Raw genomic sequence first — 18,097 nt, 5'->3', positions numbered from 1 at the left:
AGGAACGCAGTGATGCGGGGATGCTTTAGTTCACTGTGACCTCTTCTGCAAGCACCAAAACAGCATCAATGCAGCAGCATAGGGTTTGCTGTACCTGACCCAGCATGGTACTGACAAAGCCGTGCTGGCTGTGAAAGTTGTGCTCTTAATGCACAACACACACTGCTATGTGGGTCTGCTGGCTTCTCTGGAGTAGCCTGGGGGATATTTTCCTGCAGTCATTCTTGTGAAGAAGTGCTGGGAGCTGTAAAATATTACCTAAGATTTCTTTGTAGAACTAGCAAAATAAGTGTTCAACAGGATTTTAAGTACATTACTTAACTTACTAGGATTGAAATTACATACCTGTCATAATCATCTTTGTCTGCAACAGGAAAAAATTTGAAAGGGCCCAGCTAAGTTATTGGCTTAAGAATTTGAAAAGGCTTTGTAGCAGCAACATTTAATTGCTCATGGAGCTTCTTCTGTAGTATAAAGCAGCCAAAATGTGACAGGCTGTGGTAACAACACACTTTTCTTTCTCTGAGGCATGGTCCTTCCTTGTTGTGATTCTTAAAACCCTTTGGCACTATTTGAAAGATCGTCTTCTTGAATCTTGTCCTTGTATGGATTTGGGAGGGAATTAGTCTGCAAATCATCATTTTATGAAATCAGTTAATGCTATTAAAAACCTCAAATACTGGTCATATATAGTGTTATCTAAAGTTTGTACAATGGGATTAACAAATCCAAATCTTCAGTTCTTTGAATTTAATTACAAGTGGATGCAACCATGACTGAAGCTTGTGTGACTTGCAATAATTAGCACAGGCTTTATCATACAATGAGTCTCATTGCATTTGCTCGGGTTTTTGTAAGCAGGGATGCCTACTATCACACTTTGGTTTTATCACATCCTTTAAATTACACAAAAATTGGGACCAAAATATTTGCTTGTTTCTGTAGGGGGATTTCGTCCACTCTGAAGGCTGCAGAGGCAGGTATTGATTTTTACCCATTCAGGGACCAAAATTTTCTCAAACGAAAATAGCAAAAGGAAATAAGAAGCTTTATAAGACCTTTTACAGATTTTGTCTGCCAGGTATCTATTGCACGTAACTAGTGCAGTAACAACAAGCATTTCCTCCAATCACCAGGAATGACCAAAGTATTTTAAACAGCTAGGGAGCTACAACTTGGATTTTCACATGGCCATTGAAGGATAACAATTAAATCTTTGTATTGCATCATAGTTGCTAAAGAAAGCACTAGATTTTACTGACATATTTAAAAAATACAAACCTGGACATGATGATAAGGAAACATACAATGCTGTGGTCTGTGGCTACTATAAGTCTTCGCAGGGCTTCAAACATCTGGGAAGATTACTCACATGTCATCTTTAGAGATTCTTCTGAGATACTCACATTTCATATCTGAGGTAACCTATGGCTATGATTTCTAAGAGATGAATTGAATCTAGTTACTAAACTTTCCATTATGACTTATTTTAAAATGTTATAAAATAATAGATTTTGGACATCTAGGCATAATAACCCAGTAAAGACTTTCTCCAGATCTGTCCTAAAAGAGTATTTTCACTCGTGTTGAAAAGCACCAGGACCAATATGGCCTTGTTTTTATTTTATTTTATTATTTATTTATTTACTTTACTTTATTTTATTATTATTATTATTTTCATTTTTTTCAGCCTAGCATTGCTGTGCTTGTGGGGTATGACAGCCAACTCAAAGTGTATGTCTTCATCTATGGGTAAATCAACTAGTTCCTATACTCCAAGAGTTTTTGATGAGCCTACCAGTATTTAAAGCAGCTACAAAAATCCTTTCTGATAAACAGGTAATCAGGACAGTGTCATTACTATGATGGAGTACGAGCTGAGAGAAGAATAGTATCTATTTGTGTGTCCCAACTGTGACAATAGTCTATTTTTTAGGATTTAATGCAAAACTAGCATATTAGATGTTAAAAACACTGATTGCTATAGGAAAAAAATAAAAAAGGATTTTTTTTCATGTTATTTCCACAAGACAAATCAGCCACAAAACTGATTTAAGTAACTAGTTAAACAGAGTTTATGTCTTCCTTATGTTAATGAAGGAAGAAGACAGGATTGATTGATGAGTATGTCTTTTTGTCATTACACATTTTAGTTATATAGGGAAGATTATGTCAAGATGTGAAGGATGTCTAATGTTTGACATTTTTCATTATATTGCTTACTATAGCTAAGTATTCCAATACTGTGAGCTCAGTTTTCTTGAGTCAGTCCTCTAAAGAAGCCTTTAAATTCTGAGATTAAAACACTCTTGAAGCAATTCCTTTGCCCCATTTTTTGTGTGTTTGTTTATTTGTGAAAGCTTTTCTTTGCAACCCTGAGGATTCAGAACTTTTTAAAGCATATTAATAAGATTCTCCCACATTTACATGAAACCAGTATATGGTATCTGTAAAAGAAGTTTTTTAACATTAGTCATAAAATTTCAGTAATACTAAAAATATTAGTGGTTAGTATTTCTACTTGTAATTTCTGGAGTGTGAATTTCTCATAGCAGTAGAGAAGACTGAGGTGGAGGATTAATCTTCTGAATTTATGGACTCAACCTTTACTGCATTAGCAATATATATTGTTATTCACTAATATTAATACAGAGCTGTATCTGTAAAAATGGGTTAATGAAGTACACTCATGGTGTTAAATGGGTTAATGAAGTACACTCATTCCTTAAATGGAGAGATTAGCCATTCCAAGGATATATTTTTCCTCTTATGTAGTTTTGTTATGCTGTTAAATAAAAACACTTCTCATTTGTGTTCAATAGAAGTAAGTTACTTTTCTATATATCTTAATTGTTTATAATGTTCTGAATGTAAACAGATCAATAATCTTTTATTCTTAGGAAAAGAGCCAGTCAAAAAAAGTTCAGATATACTTTTTCCAGAGCAGCCCAAATATATAAAATTATATTATAGACAGTGCTATAAAAGCTTCTTAAAATTACTGAAAGATGCTATTGAAATCCTGAAAGGTCTATGCGATCCCTTAAGTCAAGTATCTAAAAAATGGGAAGCGTGGGAGTGTGCGTATAGGTTGCAGGTATAATAAATGACTTCACATCAAAATTTAAGTCACACATTCCATTCAGTAAGGCTGTGACCCATAAAGTGCTTGTAAAACACTGTAAATTAATGACTTCTTAAATGTTTTATAGATACAGCATTTGTGTTGTTTTATGTCTTTGGAAATTAATAACTGTACAATTACCTGAGATAACCATGGCAACAGAGTAAATTTCCACTAGGTACCAGTTGCTCATTAATGGTTGCTATAATTATGAAGAAACAAGATTTAAAAAAAAAAAAAGAAAAAAGAAAAAAAAAAGTATTTGTTATCCTTTGCATTGAATACATTAATTATTGTTGCCATGCAGAGTTGAAGGACTCAGGAATATCAAGGAATATCAAGCATTTTAAACTTGCTGTAACATCTCAGACTTTTCTGTAACTACTCTGTAGAGTCTGCCTCCTCTTTTTGGCATAAGACTTAATGACTAAGTATTTGGGGTGAATTATATTAGACAGTTTTGCATTCTAGAAACATCAAACAATAAGCTGTGACAAGGTCGTGAGACTGAAATAACATCACCTTGGATACTTCAGAAAATATAAAGCTGTGATTTAGACAGGGACATCTCTGCTTGATGTCTCTCTTCAAATTTTTTTGTGATAATTGAAGTGTGACCTGAAGCTCTGCATGTGCATGCGTGCTGGTCATGTGGGTTAGTTTGTTCTTCATGTAGGCTGTACAAAAGAAATCTCTCTACAAAATGGATTGTGGATGTTTGACAGTTTCTCTTTGGTGCTGTGTCCTCTTTAAGTATCAGAGTTTAAGTCCTGAAGCACTGGAAGGAATGCTGTCTGTGATCTGTGTCAACAGTTAGCAATCACTGTTAGGAAATTCCCTAATACACTTTTAACCTGCTTAATTATCACACAACTTACTGCACTTAGGAAACAACACGAAATAGCTTTACATGTCAAATATAATTTTGCTCAACAAGATAACGTAACTTAATGGATCACTGCTAGTATGTTGATCTTACTAAGAGACATGTGAAAGAAAATCTTATTTGAGGTTAGGTTAGACACAGAAGAAAATGACATTTATCTTTCAGATGTCCGTTAACTAAGAGCAGACTAATGTCTGCCTACTTATGACAATCATAATGAAAGAGAGTTAAGGATGTGGATATGTCTTATTTGAGAAATCTGAATTTAGCTATGTGCTTTCAGAATGTGGACATAATTTATAGCTTCATGGCTTCTCGATGTTGTTTTATTCTTATTTTTACTATAAATTGACTACACTTTGTATAAACCTTATGTGGAAAATTGTTTAGATCCTTCATTTTCTTTGCAATCTATTATTTCAACTATAATTATATGACAGTATTTGTTTATTTGTTTGCTTTCTGTTCATTTTTATTCTAGAAACATATAATTTAGGAAAAAAAATAATGAAGGCTTAGACATGAAATGCCACAGTCAGTATTAACACTATGAATCACACTTAGGCATCTGAGAATTATGACCATGGTTTAAGTTAGCTGAGATGACAAATGTCTGTTATCCTCATCAGGTGGAGGCTTTTAGAGAAGAGAGCAGAGACAGAGGAGCAAAATCACAAATAAAAGCTATGCTGTAATTGGAACAGAAGTTCCAGTACGGGGAATTACATGTATGTCTGTTAGCTTACGCTCTATCTGTTTTTGATGCTATTTTAACAGTTAGACTGAAAATGTTGTTACCTTTCCTCACCAGGATGCTGCCTAGCTATCACCTATGGAAAAGCACTTTTATTTGCCTCTCATCAGCTGCCAGAATCTGTTAGTACAGAACAAAACAAAACGAAAGAAAAACAAAACAAAACAAAACAAACTACCACCACCAAAAACCAGCAAAACAACCAACCAACCAATCAACCAAAAAAGTTTTGGGAGCTTCTTGCTCACCAAGAAGCTGAACAAGTTTGAGAAGCTCCCTAAACCTCTGTGAAACAGAGCACCTGGAAATATAGATGGCTCTTCAGATACTTTTTTTTTTTTTTTTTCCCTTGCAATTTAACTAGTTCCTTAACAGAACAGTCTTGATGTTGATTCTCTGTTGTAAAGTGTTGCTCCCCTTGATCCAGATCCTTATATTAGCACCACCTCCATCTTGTCAGGGCTTTGATTTAACTCCACACCTCCTTTCCCTCATATATTTCTGCACTAGAGGTATTGCTCTGCAGGGGAAAGGGAAGAAATCTTTCTTTCTGAGATTGTACAGGCACTGGCCAGTTGCTAGTAATCACTAAAGTTGTTTTTTTTTCTTTATTTGAAACACTTTATCTTAGTGCCTTTTGACTTCCAAAGTCCACAGGGGTGTGTATATGTCTGTTTGGCAAGTTTTCATCCTGGCCTGAAGTAAATGTTCAGACTGGAGCCTGAAGTGGGAGAGCTGTAAGTCCTCTCTGTCTTCCCAAAGTGTCAGTTGTCAGCTTGACAGGCATTTACCCAAGCCGTTTCAGAGTGTCAAAAGAGGAAGAGTAGAGACTGCTGCAAGTACTCTGCTGTAGTTTTACTACATTGTAGTAAAACTAGTAGTCTAGTTTTAAAACTAGTTTTAAAACTAGTAGACACTGTAGTCAGAGGTGCTTACTCCAGAAGAAATAAGCTAATTAAGTGAAAAAAAGGAGGAGTCTGATCAGATTTTCACACAGAATCATATCCACAACTCTTTGGAAGATTAAAATAATGAAAGAGAAAAATGAAGATTTATACTTGTAACTATTGCAACAGGACCACTGCTGTGGAATGATGTATGAACATTCATCCAGGAAGGCTTTTTTTTTTTTTTTTTTTTTTTTTTTCATATAATGCACTGTGTCCTGGATAGGACCTTCTGAACATGGTAGATAACTCCAATGAAAGTACTATGTATTCAGAGATAGAGGTTCTGAAATTAGTAGGGACTACTTTTAAAACAAAAATTAAAAATAAAAAGAGGATGAAGCAGTGAAGTGCTGTGCCTCCCTCCCCCAAATAATGCCAAAAATCCAGATGTGAAAGAGCACAAAGTAGGAAATTGGAAAAGGTAGAATAAGGATGATCCTCAGCATCTCATGGAGCTGAAGACAGGGTGCAGGCAAGGTGCACCTGAGTTCTTCATAACATGTAGTTCTCACATACATCTTGTTGTGTCCTTCTTGTTTACCCTGAGTGAAACTGCTGACCAGATTTATGGTCAGGAGGGCATGCCTCTTAGGAACATATTATTTATAGTTTCAGGGGAAAAAAATGCTAATGAGGAAGTTCTTGAATACCCCTTATGTCCTCACCCTTCTGATCTCCTCCAGTTGTATAGCTACAATTGCTTGGAAGATATTTTTTTTTTTTTTTCCTGTAAAGTCATAAAAATGGAAACAAATGATATGAAGACAGTTTCACAGTGGGCATCTGTTGTATGGCTGTGTTGCTGGAGACTGGAGGTGACTGTGATTGTATAGAGACTATGTGATTGTATAGAGACATGCTCTCTTGGAATGTAGTTATTCATTTTGGCAATACCAAAACAGATGACTTGCAGTTATATTTGCAGTAAAGGATCCTCACACTTCCACTCCTACTTACAACCCAGCATATGTGTAAGATACAGTGCAATCTTACTTACTTTTTTTTTTCTTTTCATGTAGAAAATTGTAACCTTAGACTCTTCTCAGAAGGATCAGGCTTGCTATTAATGGTATTGCAAAATAGATTTTAAAATTAATTTCTAATTTAAACATAATGTACACTTTATAATATTAAAATGAATATTTTCCACCCAAGAACATTTGATATTTCCAGTCATACAAATAAAACTTTTTGTTTCTTTTACACTTTTGTATAGTTGGTACCCCCAAAACCTAAATGTCCCCTTATAACTTCCTCTTTCAGCATGAGCTGTTAGCACTTACCAGATAATGTCATATCACCTTGCTACTATTCTAGTACTTGCATACTATTCTAGTATGTCACTAGAGTATTATTTATCTTGACGCTCATTTCTATGTGATGTGTTGATTCTTAAGAGATTAAGCTGTGTGTCTGCATTACATATGTCTCCTCACAGAGCCCATTGTGTTGTTGTTGTTTGGTTGGTTTGGGTTCGTTAGTTTTTCATCTCACTGGGTTCTTCAGATGTATAAACAAACAAGTGTTGTCTGGTACACATGGTATGATGTAGCTTTTTAAGAAGAAGCCTGTCTCTATACATGTCGATCTCAGTGCTGAATGAGAACAGGATGGATTTTTAATCATTTTAGGGTGAGTTTTATGGCACATCGTGTCTCTGGGTTTGCTGTGGTAAGAAGTTCTAATACTCAACTGCCTTCTGAAGGGAAAAAAGTACTGCTTTTCATTTGTTATTTTAAATATCATGTGCTCTTTTTACTCACCCTACCCAATGTTCTTATGCACAGGTGGAATGAACTATTCCTTTCACAGAAGTATGCATTTCTAATCATAGAATCATAAGGGTTGGAAAAGACCTCCAACATCATCTGGTCCAACCACACCCCTACCACCAATGTCACCCACTAAACCATGTCCCTAAGCACCACATCCAACCTTTTGTTGAACACCCCGAGGGACAGTGATGCCAACACCTCCCTTGGCAACCCATTCCAATGCCTGACTGCTCTTTCTGAGAGCAAGTGAGTTGGGGAGCAAGCTCTCTGGGCTGATTACCAGGGCTTTAAACTAGGTTTGATGGGGGAAGGGAGGGGAGCTAAAGGTGACAGAGAAGGGCTGGGGAAAGTCGTCACTGCTGTCACTGTTGAAGACAGGGAAAAACTTCTGAGCTCTCCCATAGGATTGTCTGAGGGCTCCTCAGAGAAGGAAGCATCCCTAATCTCCCATCCAGTATCTTCTTCTTGCATCCCCTCAGGGGTAACTGCACCTGCTACTTCCCTAAAGTGCCTGTACACCAATGCACGGAGCATGGGAAATAAACAGGATGAGCTCAAGATCTGTGTTCTGTTGCAGGGCCACAATCTTGTTGCAGTCACTGAGACGTGGTGGGACAGCTCGCACGACTGGAACACAGTCATGGAGGGCTATGTCCTCTTTAGGAAAGACAGGCTGGGGAAGCGAGGGGGTGGGGTTGCCCTTTATGTGAGGGAGAAACTAGAGTGTACCCAGCTCCAGCTGGGGGAGGGTGAAGGACAAGTGGAGGGCTTGTGGGTAAGAATTAAGGGGTGGGCTGGTATGGGAGACACAGTGGTAGGGGTCTACTACAGGTCTCCAGATCAGGAGGAGGAAGTCAATGAGGCCTTCTATGAGCAGCTGCTGGTAGCCTCATGATCACGAGCGCTGGTCCTCATGAGGGACTTCAGTTACCCAGACATCTGCTGGGTAAGCAACTCAGCCAGGCACAAGCAGTCCAAACGGTTCCTACAATGCGTTGAGGACAATTTTCTGACGCAGGTGGTGGAGGAGCCGACGAGATGTGGGGTGCTCCTGGACCTTGTTCTTACCAACAGGAATGGCCTTGTTAGGGATGTGAAGGTTGGGGGCAGCTTGGGATGCAGCGATCATGAGATGGTGGAGTTCCAGATGGAACTAGGCAAAGGAAGTAAGGCTAAAAGCAGGATTGCTACCCTGGACTTCTGAAGAGCCAACTTTGACCTCTTCCGGGACCTGCTTAGGAGTATCTCATGGGATAGGTTGCTAGAAGGCAAGGGTGCTTGTGAGAGCTGGGATACATTTAAGTAGCACTTCTTCCATGCTCAGGATTGGTGCATCCCGAGGAATAGGAAATCAGGGAAGAGGGGCAGGAGACCCACATGGATGAGCAAGGAGCTCATCAATAAGATCAAAAGGAAGAGGAAGGTCTATGAAATGTGGAAAAAGGGCCTGTCCTCTTGGGAGGAGTATAGATGTGTTGTCAGGGCCTGCAGGGACGTGATGAGGAAGGCTAAAGCCCACCTAGAGATGAGGCTTGCAAAAGAGATAGAGGATTATAAGAAGTTTTTTTTCAAGTATGTAAACAGCAAGAGGAAGACTAGGGATAATGTGGGTCCCTTGCTGAATGAGGGAGGTGTCCTGGTCACGGGAGATGCTGAGAATGCAGAGATACTGAATGCTTTCTTTGCTTCAATCTTTGCTTCAAGGACACTCCCCCGGGACTCCTCACCCCTGACAATAGGACAAAGGGTCTGGGAAATGGAGGGCTTTCCCCTGGTGGATGTGGGAGTGGTTCGGAAGTGTCTGAGTGGGCTCAACGCACACAAATCCATGGGTCCTGATGGGATGCATCCGCATGTGCTAAGGGAGCTGGCAGAAGTGATCGCCGAACCGCTCTCTATCATCTTTGAAAGGTCCTGGAGGACGTGTGAGGCGCCTGAAGACTGGAGGATAGCCACTGTCATTCCAGTCTTCAAGAAGGGCAGGAAGGAGGATCTGGGAAACTACAGGCCAGTCAGTCTCACCTCTGTCCCTGGAAAGGTATTGGAGCAGCTTGTTCTGGATGCCATCTCCAAGCAATTGGAAGAGAAGAAGGTTATGAGGAGTAGTCAGCATGGATTCACCAAGGGGAAGTCGTGCTCAACCAATCCCGTTGCCTTCTATGATGGCATCACCAGCTGGGTAGATGGGGAGAGAGTGGTGGATGTCATCTACCTTGACTTTATCAAGGCTTTCAATACTGTCTCCCATGAGAAAGTGTGGGATAGATGAGTGGACGGCAAGGTGGGTTTAGAACTGGCTGACTGGCCGAGCTCAGAGGGTGGTGATCGGTGGAGCAGAGTCTGGCTGGAGGCCTGTGACTAGCAGTGTTCCCCAGGGGTCGGTGCTAGGTCTGGTCTTGTTCAACATCTTCATCAATGACCTTGATGAGGGAATAGTGTCTGCCCTCAGCAAGTACACCACAAAGCTGGGAGGAGTGGCTGACACGCCAGAAGGCTGTACTGCCATTCAGTGAGACCTGGACCAGCTGGAGATATGGGCAGGAAGAAACCAAATGAGATTTAACAAGAGCAAGTGTAGAGTCCTGCACCTGGGAAGGAACAACATAAAGTATCAGTACAGGCTGGGGGACAACCTGCTGAAAAGGAGCTCTGAGGAGAAGGACCTGGGGGTCCTGGTGGACAACAGGTTGACCATGAGCCAGCACTGTGCCCTTGTGGCCAAGAGGGCTAATGGGATCCTGGCGTGCATTAAGAGGAGCGTGGCCAGCAGTTCAAGGGAGGTGATCCTCCCCCTCTACTCTGCCCTGGTCAGGCCTCACCTGGAGTACTGTGTCCAGTTCTGGGCTTCCCAGTACAAGAAAGACAGGGATCTCCTGGAAAGAGTCCAGTGAAGGGCCACAAAGATGACCCTAGAAGATCCTATCAGTCCTACCTGTGAGAAGAGGCCAACCCCCAGCTCCCCATCACTTCTTTTCAGGTAGTTGCAGAGAGCAATAAGGTCTCCCCTGAGCCTCCTCTTCTCCAGACCAAACAATCCCAGTTCCCTCATCTGCTTCTCACAGGGCTTGTATTACAGGCCTTTCACCAAGACATCAAACAAATTATACCCATCTCTGCAGTGTCACCCTTAAAGTTCTTATCCATCAGCTTTGATATAATATAAAGTTGTACTGTCAGGCCTGGAATTGGTTTATATCACTTTATTTTAATATCAGATTATTTACCTTCTCTATGTGAGATCCATCTCTAGTGGCTGCCACCATAATTTATATCACATATGCCCTAAGACTGTATATTATACATTTTCTGTAGTACTCTCAGTTTCCCTTTGGCTCTATTTTCTGCTTTCATACATGAATAGCCAGAATCTGCCCCGTGGTAAGTAAGATAAATTGCTTAACATGGGCATTGAATGCTGTTTTAGATAACCCTAGGGTATCCATCTGGCCTCCAGCTGCTGCCTCAGAAAGGCACAGGTTCTCTGTCATAAACATATTCTGCACATCTATGTGGGTGTCCACAGTACTTCAGGATATGTAAAACAGCAGTAGGTTTGCAGCAATTGGGTGCCATACAGTTTTATTGTCCTAATCATGAACTGAGACATTTTAGGGTCAGCATAAAGAGGCGTCTTTTCGGATTTTGAATATGTGTAAGACAATCATCATTTGTTACTTTAATAACCGCATTGTTCATTGTTTCAAAATGTCTGCTGTATTAAGATTGAGCAGATAGTGGTTTCATTTATCACAGACCTTACATAGCCCAATGCAGTGTATATTCCTCCTCTATCTGCCAACCTAATATTCACAAATTAGCTTCTATTAGTTCTACATAATTCTTTATAATTCTCTGCTATTGTTTTTTTTTGTTTGTTTGTTTGTTTGTTTTTGAATATGAAATGTTTTAACAGTTTATGTTTACCCTTTCTATGCATTCTATTTTAGTCTTCTCTTTCATTTGTCTCAATGAGAGGCTTATCAGTGACAAATTTCCTTTCTAATTTTACAGATACATTCTGCTTCCTTGGGAATTCTAAGTACTGAAGGTTCACATGGTTACTGTCCCTCTTTCCATGTTAGTGAGAACTATGTTAACTCATGTACATCTCTGCAGTACTTTTTAATAACTAATTAACATGAAATGCTAAATTAAGAAAAATAAATAAATAAAACAATCTGCCCCCCAACTCTTAGTACTTGAAAGTAATAATACAAATTTATGAAATACGAGTTGATTCTGTAAATCTGAAGAGTCTTCCATTAATGCCAAATTCTAACAGATGGTGCATTTTGAGGGTTTTGTACACAACAGTTAACTATATTATAGTGTACTATAACTGCTTGACTTCTATTTATCAAACCATACCATCAAATCCCTGCTGACTGCAATGGGTTTCATAATAGATAAAAACAACCTATGTAGAATAATTCAAAGGATGAAGATTTAGGTTAAGTAATTTTCATTTCATTTTAGAAAATGAGCTGAATATCAAGCTGCTGAAATCTGGTAAAATATCATAGCCATCTTTGTAATGGAATCAGCTCCACTGGCATTGGAATATTCTGTAAATGCCAGTTGTGGGGCTTATAACTTTTCTACACTTTTGTCAAGGTACTGAAGTAGTAGTGCTTCATAAGTAATTTTTACTAAAGTTTTTTTTTTTTTTTTTTTTTTTTTTTTTGTAAGGGAAATCCAAGGCTGTTGATTTAATTTAATGGATTTCTTTTTTTTTTTTTTTTTTTTTCTTCTTTCTATTTTAAAATGAAAAAAAAAAAAATGCTCACCATTATTCTTATTTTAGCTTTCACTACAGCTTAATAATTTTAATATATCACCTGCAAGTATGATCTTCTGGTTTTCCAGTCATTCCACTTCCTTTCCACTACTGGAGATGTTCAGAGAACATCTTCACTGGAAACCACCTGAGAAAGCTTATTTGGTGACCTCACAGGGAACTAAGCTCACAGTTTGCAGTAGGAGATGGGATTGTTTACATACACATGAAAAGAAAATTGGTAAAGCAGACACATAAGTGAGTTGCTGAGCAGCATCTTAAGAATATCAAGGTACATGTTAAAGAATTTCTTCATAAGAAGGTGAATTTTCAAATTCAGTGTACAAAGGGCTTGTCATAAAGCAGTTGTTTATCAAAAACAGCTTTCCTTGACATCAAAGTAAGGCATTAAAAATTCAAAAGAATCCTTTTCATCCTTGTTTCTGAATTAAAAACCTAATGCATTTTACTTTCTTCTTCTTCTCTAAATAACATTTCTGGCTAGTTTAAGCTGCATTTTAAAAGGCTCATAAACTACTGAGGTCACAGACACATTCCTTTGGTAATGCTTAGCTAATGTGTTAGCTTGACATTCAGAGTTATTTAATGCATCTGGTTGTAAACTGGGAAGGGAGAGGAAGAATTTCTTTCAGAATCAGATTATTACTTAATATGTACAATAAGTAGATGTGTCTTTAAGCTTAATAAACTTATTTTTATGTTGTGGATGTAGATTGTCTTTGACTGAATGGTAATGAAACAATGCATCCAGCTATAATGTTTATAGAAAATTGTTTTGTCTGATTATGGAGTGATTTTTAATCACTGTCTATTACCCATTCAGCACATCAGAGGGACTTGGTAAGCAGTGTATACAAGATTCTGAAGCTTTTAGGTGACCACATCGTACATACATGGCTATTAAATGGGTATTCAGTAATAGACACATGCATACCTTATGACTTGAAAAACTTAGGAGATATGTATGTTCATATATGCAACCGAGTGTTTCTTTGCCTACCTTTTGAACCACATCATTGGACATAGCCACAACTCTGCTAGACCATATCATCAGTTCATTCTGTGATGTCTTTGATGGTGCAGAAGAACAGATGGAGTTCTGTCTACGTGTGTTTCTCACCTTGTCTTCTCTCTTTTGTCCCTTTGGCTAAGTAGTTCCTGTAAAGGCAGATGGGCACTCAAACCCTCTGCTAACTTTGGGACTGAACTGCTGGACTTTACAAACCGAGGACATTTAATTAGATGCATTTTCCTATTTTTTGTACCTTTTTAGCTAAAAAAAAAAAAGAAAAAAAAAAAAGAAAAAAAAAAGTGATTTCAAAACAAGTCTGAAAACCATTTGAAAAATACTTCACTGTACTTTATTATAAAATTTGAAATATTCCCTCCTCTTATCAGTATAGAGTTACAAAACAAAATAAAAAAAAAAAAAAAAGATTTTCTAAAAGTATTTTGGAGTTGTTCAACAAAGATAGACATCAGAAACGGATCTCAAAATAAGTTAGTACGAAGTTTATAAATAATAAAGAAAAAGGGTTGGCTCAAAGGAAATATGAAGGTTCAGTCATGATTATCCATTGGTAGCCAAGGTTATTATGTATTCTTGAAATTCTACCATGAACTTCTGATTTAGGTATCCAGAATATATTAAAAATTTAGTTAAGATCATGACAGATTGCATACAATTATCTGAGTCAATCATGGGTTAAAATGATGCAGAACTACATAAGCACACAGAATGAAATGTGAAAAGGCACAGTTCCCTAGCTGTTCTTTAACTACCTTGCTAAATGATTGTTGACAAGTTATGAAAAAAATGATAATGAAATTAGTGAAATGATTTAAAAAAACGTGGGCTGCCTTGTGGTCTCTGAAGTAGTCTAGACAAGCATTGCAGGGACATTTTTCCTAAGCAAAAGTAACATTTTTTATATTATGGTTCCCAGTAAATGCAGTTTCTGAATTAGGGTATCCAAGTCTATTCTCTAAAATAAATATTATATCCAAGAACTATTCAGTGTGGTTTCCCCAAATATTTTTAATAAACTGGAATTTATATAACCTGAGCTGATTACTTCAGGTCAGAGTATCATTTTCTGCATTAACTTCTGACAAAAATATATTGCATTTAGATTTAGTAGCAGGTCCTCAACATCCATTAAATGGAACAATTAAACAATTAAGATGCAATTCCCTGTAATGGCAATTATACCATACAGGAATATATGGCAGTACACAACTATACACACTATAGGATTTCAAGAATGATCAATTCTGCATATCAGATTGTTAAAAAAGATACTTTTACAACTCAGTAGGGTTTGTTACAGTGTTTTACACTGAATCGAGATACATCACCACCAATGTGATGCGTTATAGTCAGCTTCAATGTTTCTCCACGTGGTTTAATTACCTTGTCTCTATAAAATTTTAGGTATTTTTTTCCACAGAAGTATTCACTTTAATTCAATAAAGCATACATTCAATGGGTTGTCCAAGCAAAATATATTTTCGTACATAAAACACTTTCGTTTTGGTTTGTGGACTATCCGTTCTCAGACACTGTTCATCTGGATTATCCATTAGGGTACGTTTTTCTTCAGATGAGATTAATATTCTTTTAAGAACACTAATTAACCATTGATGATTTGTTTATAGCCTTGATACCTCTAGTTTCATTCTCTGCTTAGACTTTCAAAGCTTCTGCTAAAGCCTTGCTAAAATCCCTAGTTGGTTTTTTTTTGTTGTTTTTTTTTTTTTTTTTTTCAAAAATCTTTAAGCTTTGCTTTCCTGGTTATGTAACTAATGGTTATTAGTATGGTTATTAATGGTTATTAGCACACTCCATTCATGAATAGCTCCTTGTTTTAGGTTCATTAAACGTACACAAAACAATGACATAGGAAAAAAAGCATAATAATTATGCTTTTAATTAATAATAAATAGGACATAATTATGTCATAAGACATAAGACATAGATGAAGATATTGGTCTGGTGCCACTTGCTAACAATAACTACTAGTTATGGCAGCATCCCTAGGATGTTATCAAATTTACTTTATAACAAGCACTGTGAATGTTATTTTACCTTCTAAAAATGTTATTCCACAGAAGGATAGCACATTCTTCCTAGTATTTGGGGGTCTGAATCTTCTGTGACTTATTTGAGACTTTAGCAAACTGAACTTTATGAAGATGGCAAAGCTTATCTTAACTTCTGCTGTACGAGAGAGATCTTGTTGGACTCAGAGTAGCAGCTGGATTCCACAAGATGCTATGCTGTTGTTGACTGTGGTGCACTGAGTGAAATTCTCTTGCTGAGAACATAATAATATCAAAGAAGATGGTTCTGTCTTGTACTGTATCGTGTACTCCTAGTACATGATGTTTTTTAAAAAAAAAAAAAAAAGATATTATAAACTCACACTGTTTTTGCTTGTCATAAGTGTGACTGAAAACCCCATTGGTCTTTAGGACAAAAGGCATTATGTATCCATTGGTAATAGGTTTCTGTTTCTACCATAAGCTGTTTAAATTGTGCTGAGCGGAAAGATGGTTCCTGTCACAAGTTGAAAAAATAGTCTGAAGGTTACTTCAACAGCTACTTACCCAAAACTGCCAAGTATGTGTTTATTGGGTGAACGAATTTTGTTGGATCAATCTGCTATTTGTGCAATGAAGAGTAATTTCACTGCTTATAGAAGACTGTAGACTGGCATTTTTCTTGCCCTTATTTCTGCCAAAAGAATTGGGAGCAAATCACAAAGAGATTTCCAAAATTTTGTGTCAAGTCTCTTCTATTTCAATGGGTTCTTAAATATTTATCACACATAATCTTTTGATACTCTTCTTCTGCAGTTGCTCACATCTAATTTTTGCTGCCAGAATTTTGCTGGCAGAACTGTGAAATTGGCACAGTGGTTAATGTGCCACTTGTCACTCTGAAAACACTGTTCATTTCACTGGATATCAGTTTGTATGAAAGCTGTTATACAAAACAGAACACAACAATTTATGGGAGACAGAGATACAAGAAGTAATTATGCAGAAATTCCGTAGGTATGTAGACTGTTATTCCCACTTCTACTGGCCAACTTCTGCATAATATATACCTAGACTTTCAAGCCTTTTTTGACATTCTCTGGAAAGTGCTCATACAGTGGGCTTAGTACCTCTAAGTATTAATTTAACAAGTCTCATACTGTAAGAATTTACTATGAACTAGGTACTCTCTTTTTCTTGATTTTCATATAGAGAGATGTGAAAGTAGTGATGTTTTTGTTTGTTTGTTTGTTTACCCAATGAACACAGTTTTCATTCTCCAGTTACTGAAAAACAACTTTAAGATATTTGGATTTGTCTTCGATGAACCTTCATTATAAATTTCTTTCATCTGCATATGTGAATTTGGGGGGCATTGCTGAATATGACATTGTTTGTGCAATTTTTGCAAAGTCTCTGTAGGACTGCAGATCCTTGAAGGTAATGTCACCTTGAGAGAATTCATCAAAACATGCTCTAATTTGGCTGGCCTGGCTGCCAAGGTAGACATGTAGTTTTCAATCTTTGAACATTTTGTTGATCGAAGTAAGAACAGAGTGTCGATTTATAACTTTTGACAGCTTCAGCAATGGACCTTTCTGTCTGACAGTCTTGTGTATAGAAGAGAGAGCAACAAACACAGCTGCTATCCTTAATTTATTTTGATAAAATACTTTTACACAGGTGGTCAATGCTAGAAACTAATCACGTTAGCTGTGACCAGATTTATACACTTGTTCCTCAAGGTCTTTTATGAGCATTGGCTCTTAAGTTGATGCTATTCACTTTATTTTCATACTTCACAGGGAAGGTCTTTAAGGAGTTCATCAGAAGATTGCTATTTGTGCAATATTTGTACACTGTATTCACACCTTAAAGTGAAATTGTGCCGTTCTGCAAGTCAGAAGGATTTTCTCCACTTCTTTTTTTTTTTTTTTTTTTTTTTCAGTGCTTTATTGATATTGTGTAGCACGAAAAAAAAAGTTGTTTTCACTAACTTCTGTATAAGGTAGATTTAGTGATAATGAAAATATCACACATTTTCTTTGTGAGGTTTTTAGACTTATTACCATATCAGTGTTGCGTTAAGAAGAACCTGGTCAGTGTGATCAACTGTCTTTAATTATAATTTTTCACAGAATCACAGAATCACAGAATTTCTAGGTTGGAAGAGACTTCAAGATCATCGAGTCCAACCTCTGACCTAACGCTAACAGTTTTCTGCCAGAATATCTTTTCTGCAAAATTGCTATAAAGATATTTATACTAATTGTTCTAATTGTTTTTTAATATTTTTCAGGGAGTGCTGGAACACCTGTTATCTTCAATGAAAATGGAGATGCTCCTGGACGCTATGATATTTTTCAATATCAAATCACCAACAAAAGTACAGAATACAAAATAATTGGTCATTGGACCAACCAGCTTCATCTAAATGTAAGTAGTATTTTAATTATGATGCTGACATTGGAGAAATGCAACCGTTTGAATATTACATTATTATATTTCAGGAATGTTGAGGACTTCTATTAGCTGGCATAAAAAAGTTACTCCATTCTCTTTTTGAGAAGAGAGTAAAAAATAGCACAAAAAAGCTGAACCCAATTCTTTTTATTTTAAAGTGGGTTGGGTTCCACATTCACCTGCTGCTTTAAATGATATTTTAGAGTCATTATATATCTGATATTCCTCAGTCTGACTATGAAGTTAGGCAGTGAAATAGTAACTCATCCTTCAAAAGAAGGTGTCAGACAAAATGATTCACACAT

At 37.2% G+C, this 18,097-nt stretch overlaps 1 protein-coding gene across 1 annotated transcript in view; it reads left to right on the top strand.

Annotated features, from left to right (window-relative positions):
- Positions 1-18,097, top strand: part of GRM8 (glutamate metabotropic receptor 8) — a gene marked incomplete at both ends in the record, with an annotated part of 339,489 nt that overhangs the window by 255,404 nt on the left and 65,988 nt on the right. The window contains one exon of the mRNA XM_082784661.1: positions 17,629-17,765. Coding sequence (XP_082640787.1) covers positions 17,629-17,765 — 137 coding nt within the window. The remainder of the gene's footprint in view (positions 1-17,628; positions 17,766-18,097) is intronic.

Source organism: Aythya marila (assembly GCF_965140915.1).
Source record: "Aythya marila genome assembly, chromosome: 1".
Lineage (NCBI taxonomy): Eukaryota > Metazoa > Chordata > Aves > Anseriformes > Anatidae > Aythya > Aythya marila.
The sequence above is the reverse complement of the archived record's forward strand: the minus strand, read 5'-3'. Positions and strand labels throughout refer to the sequence as shown.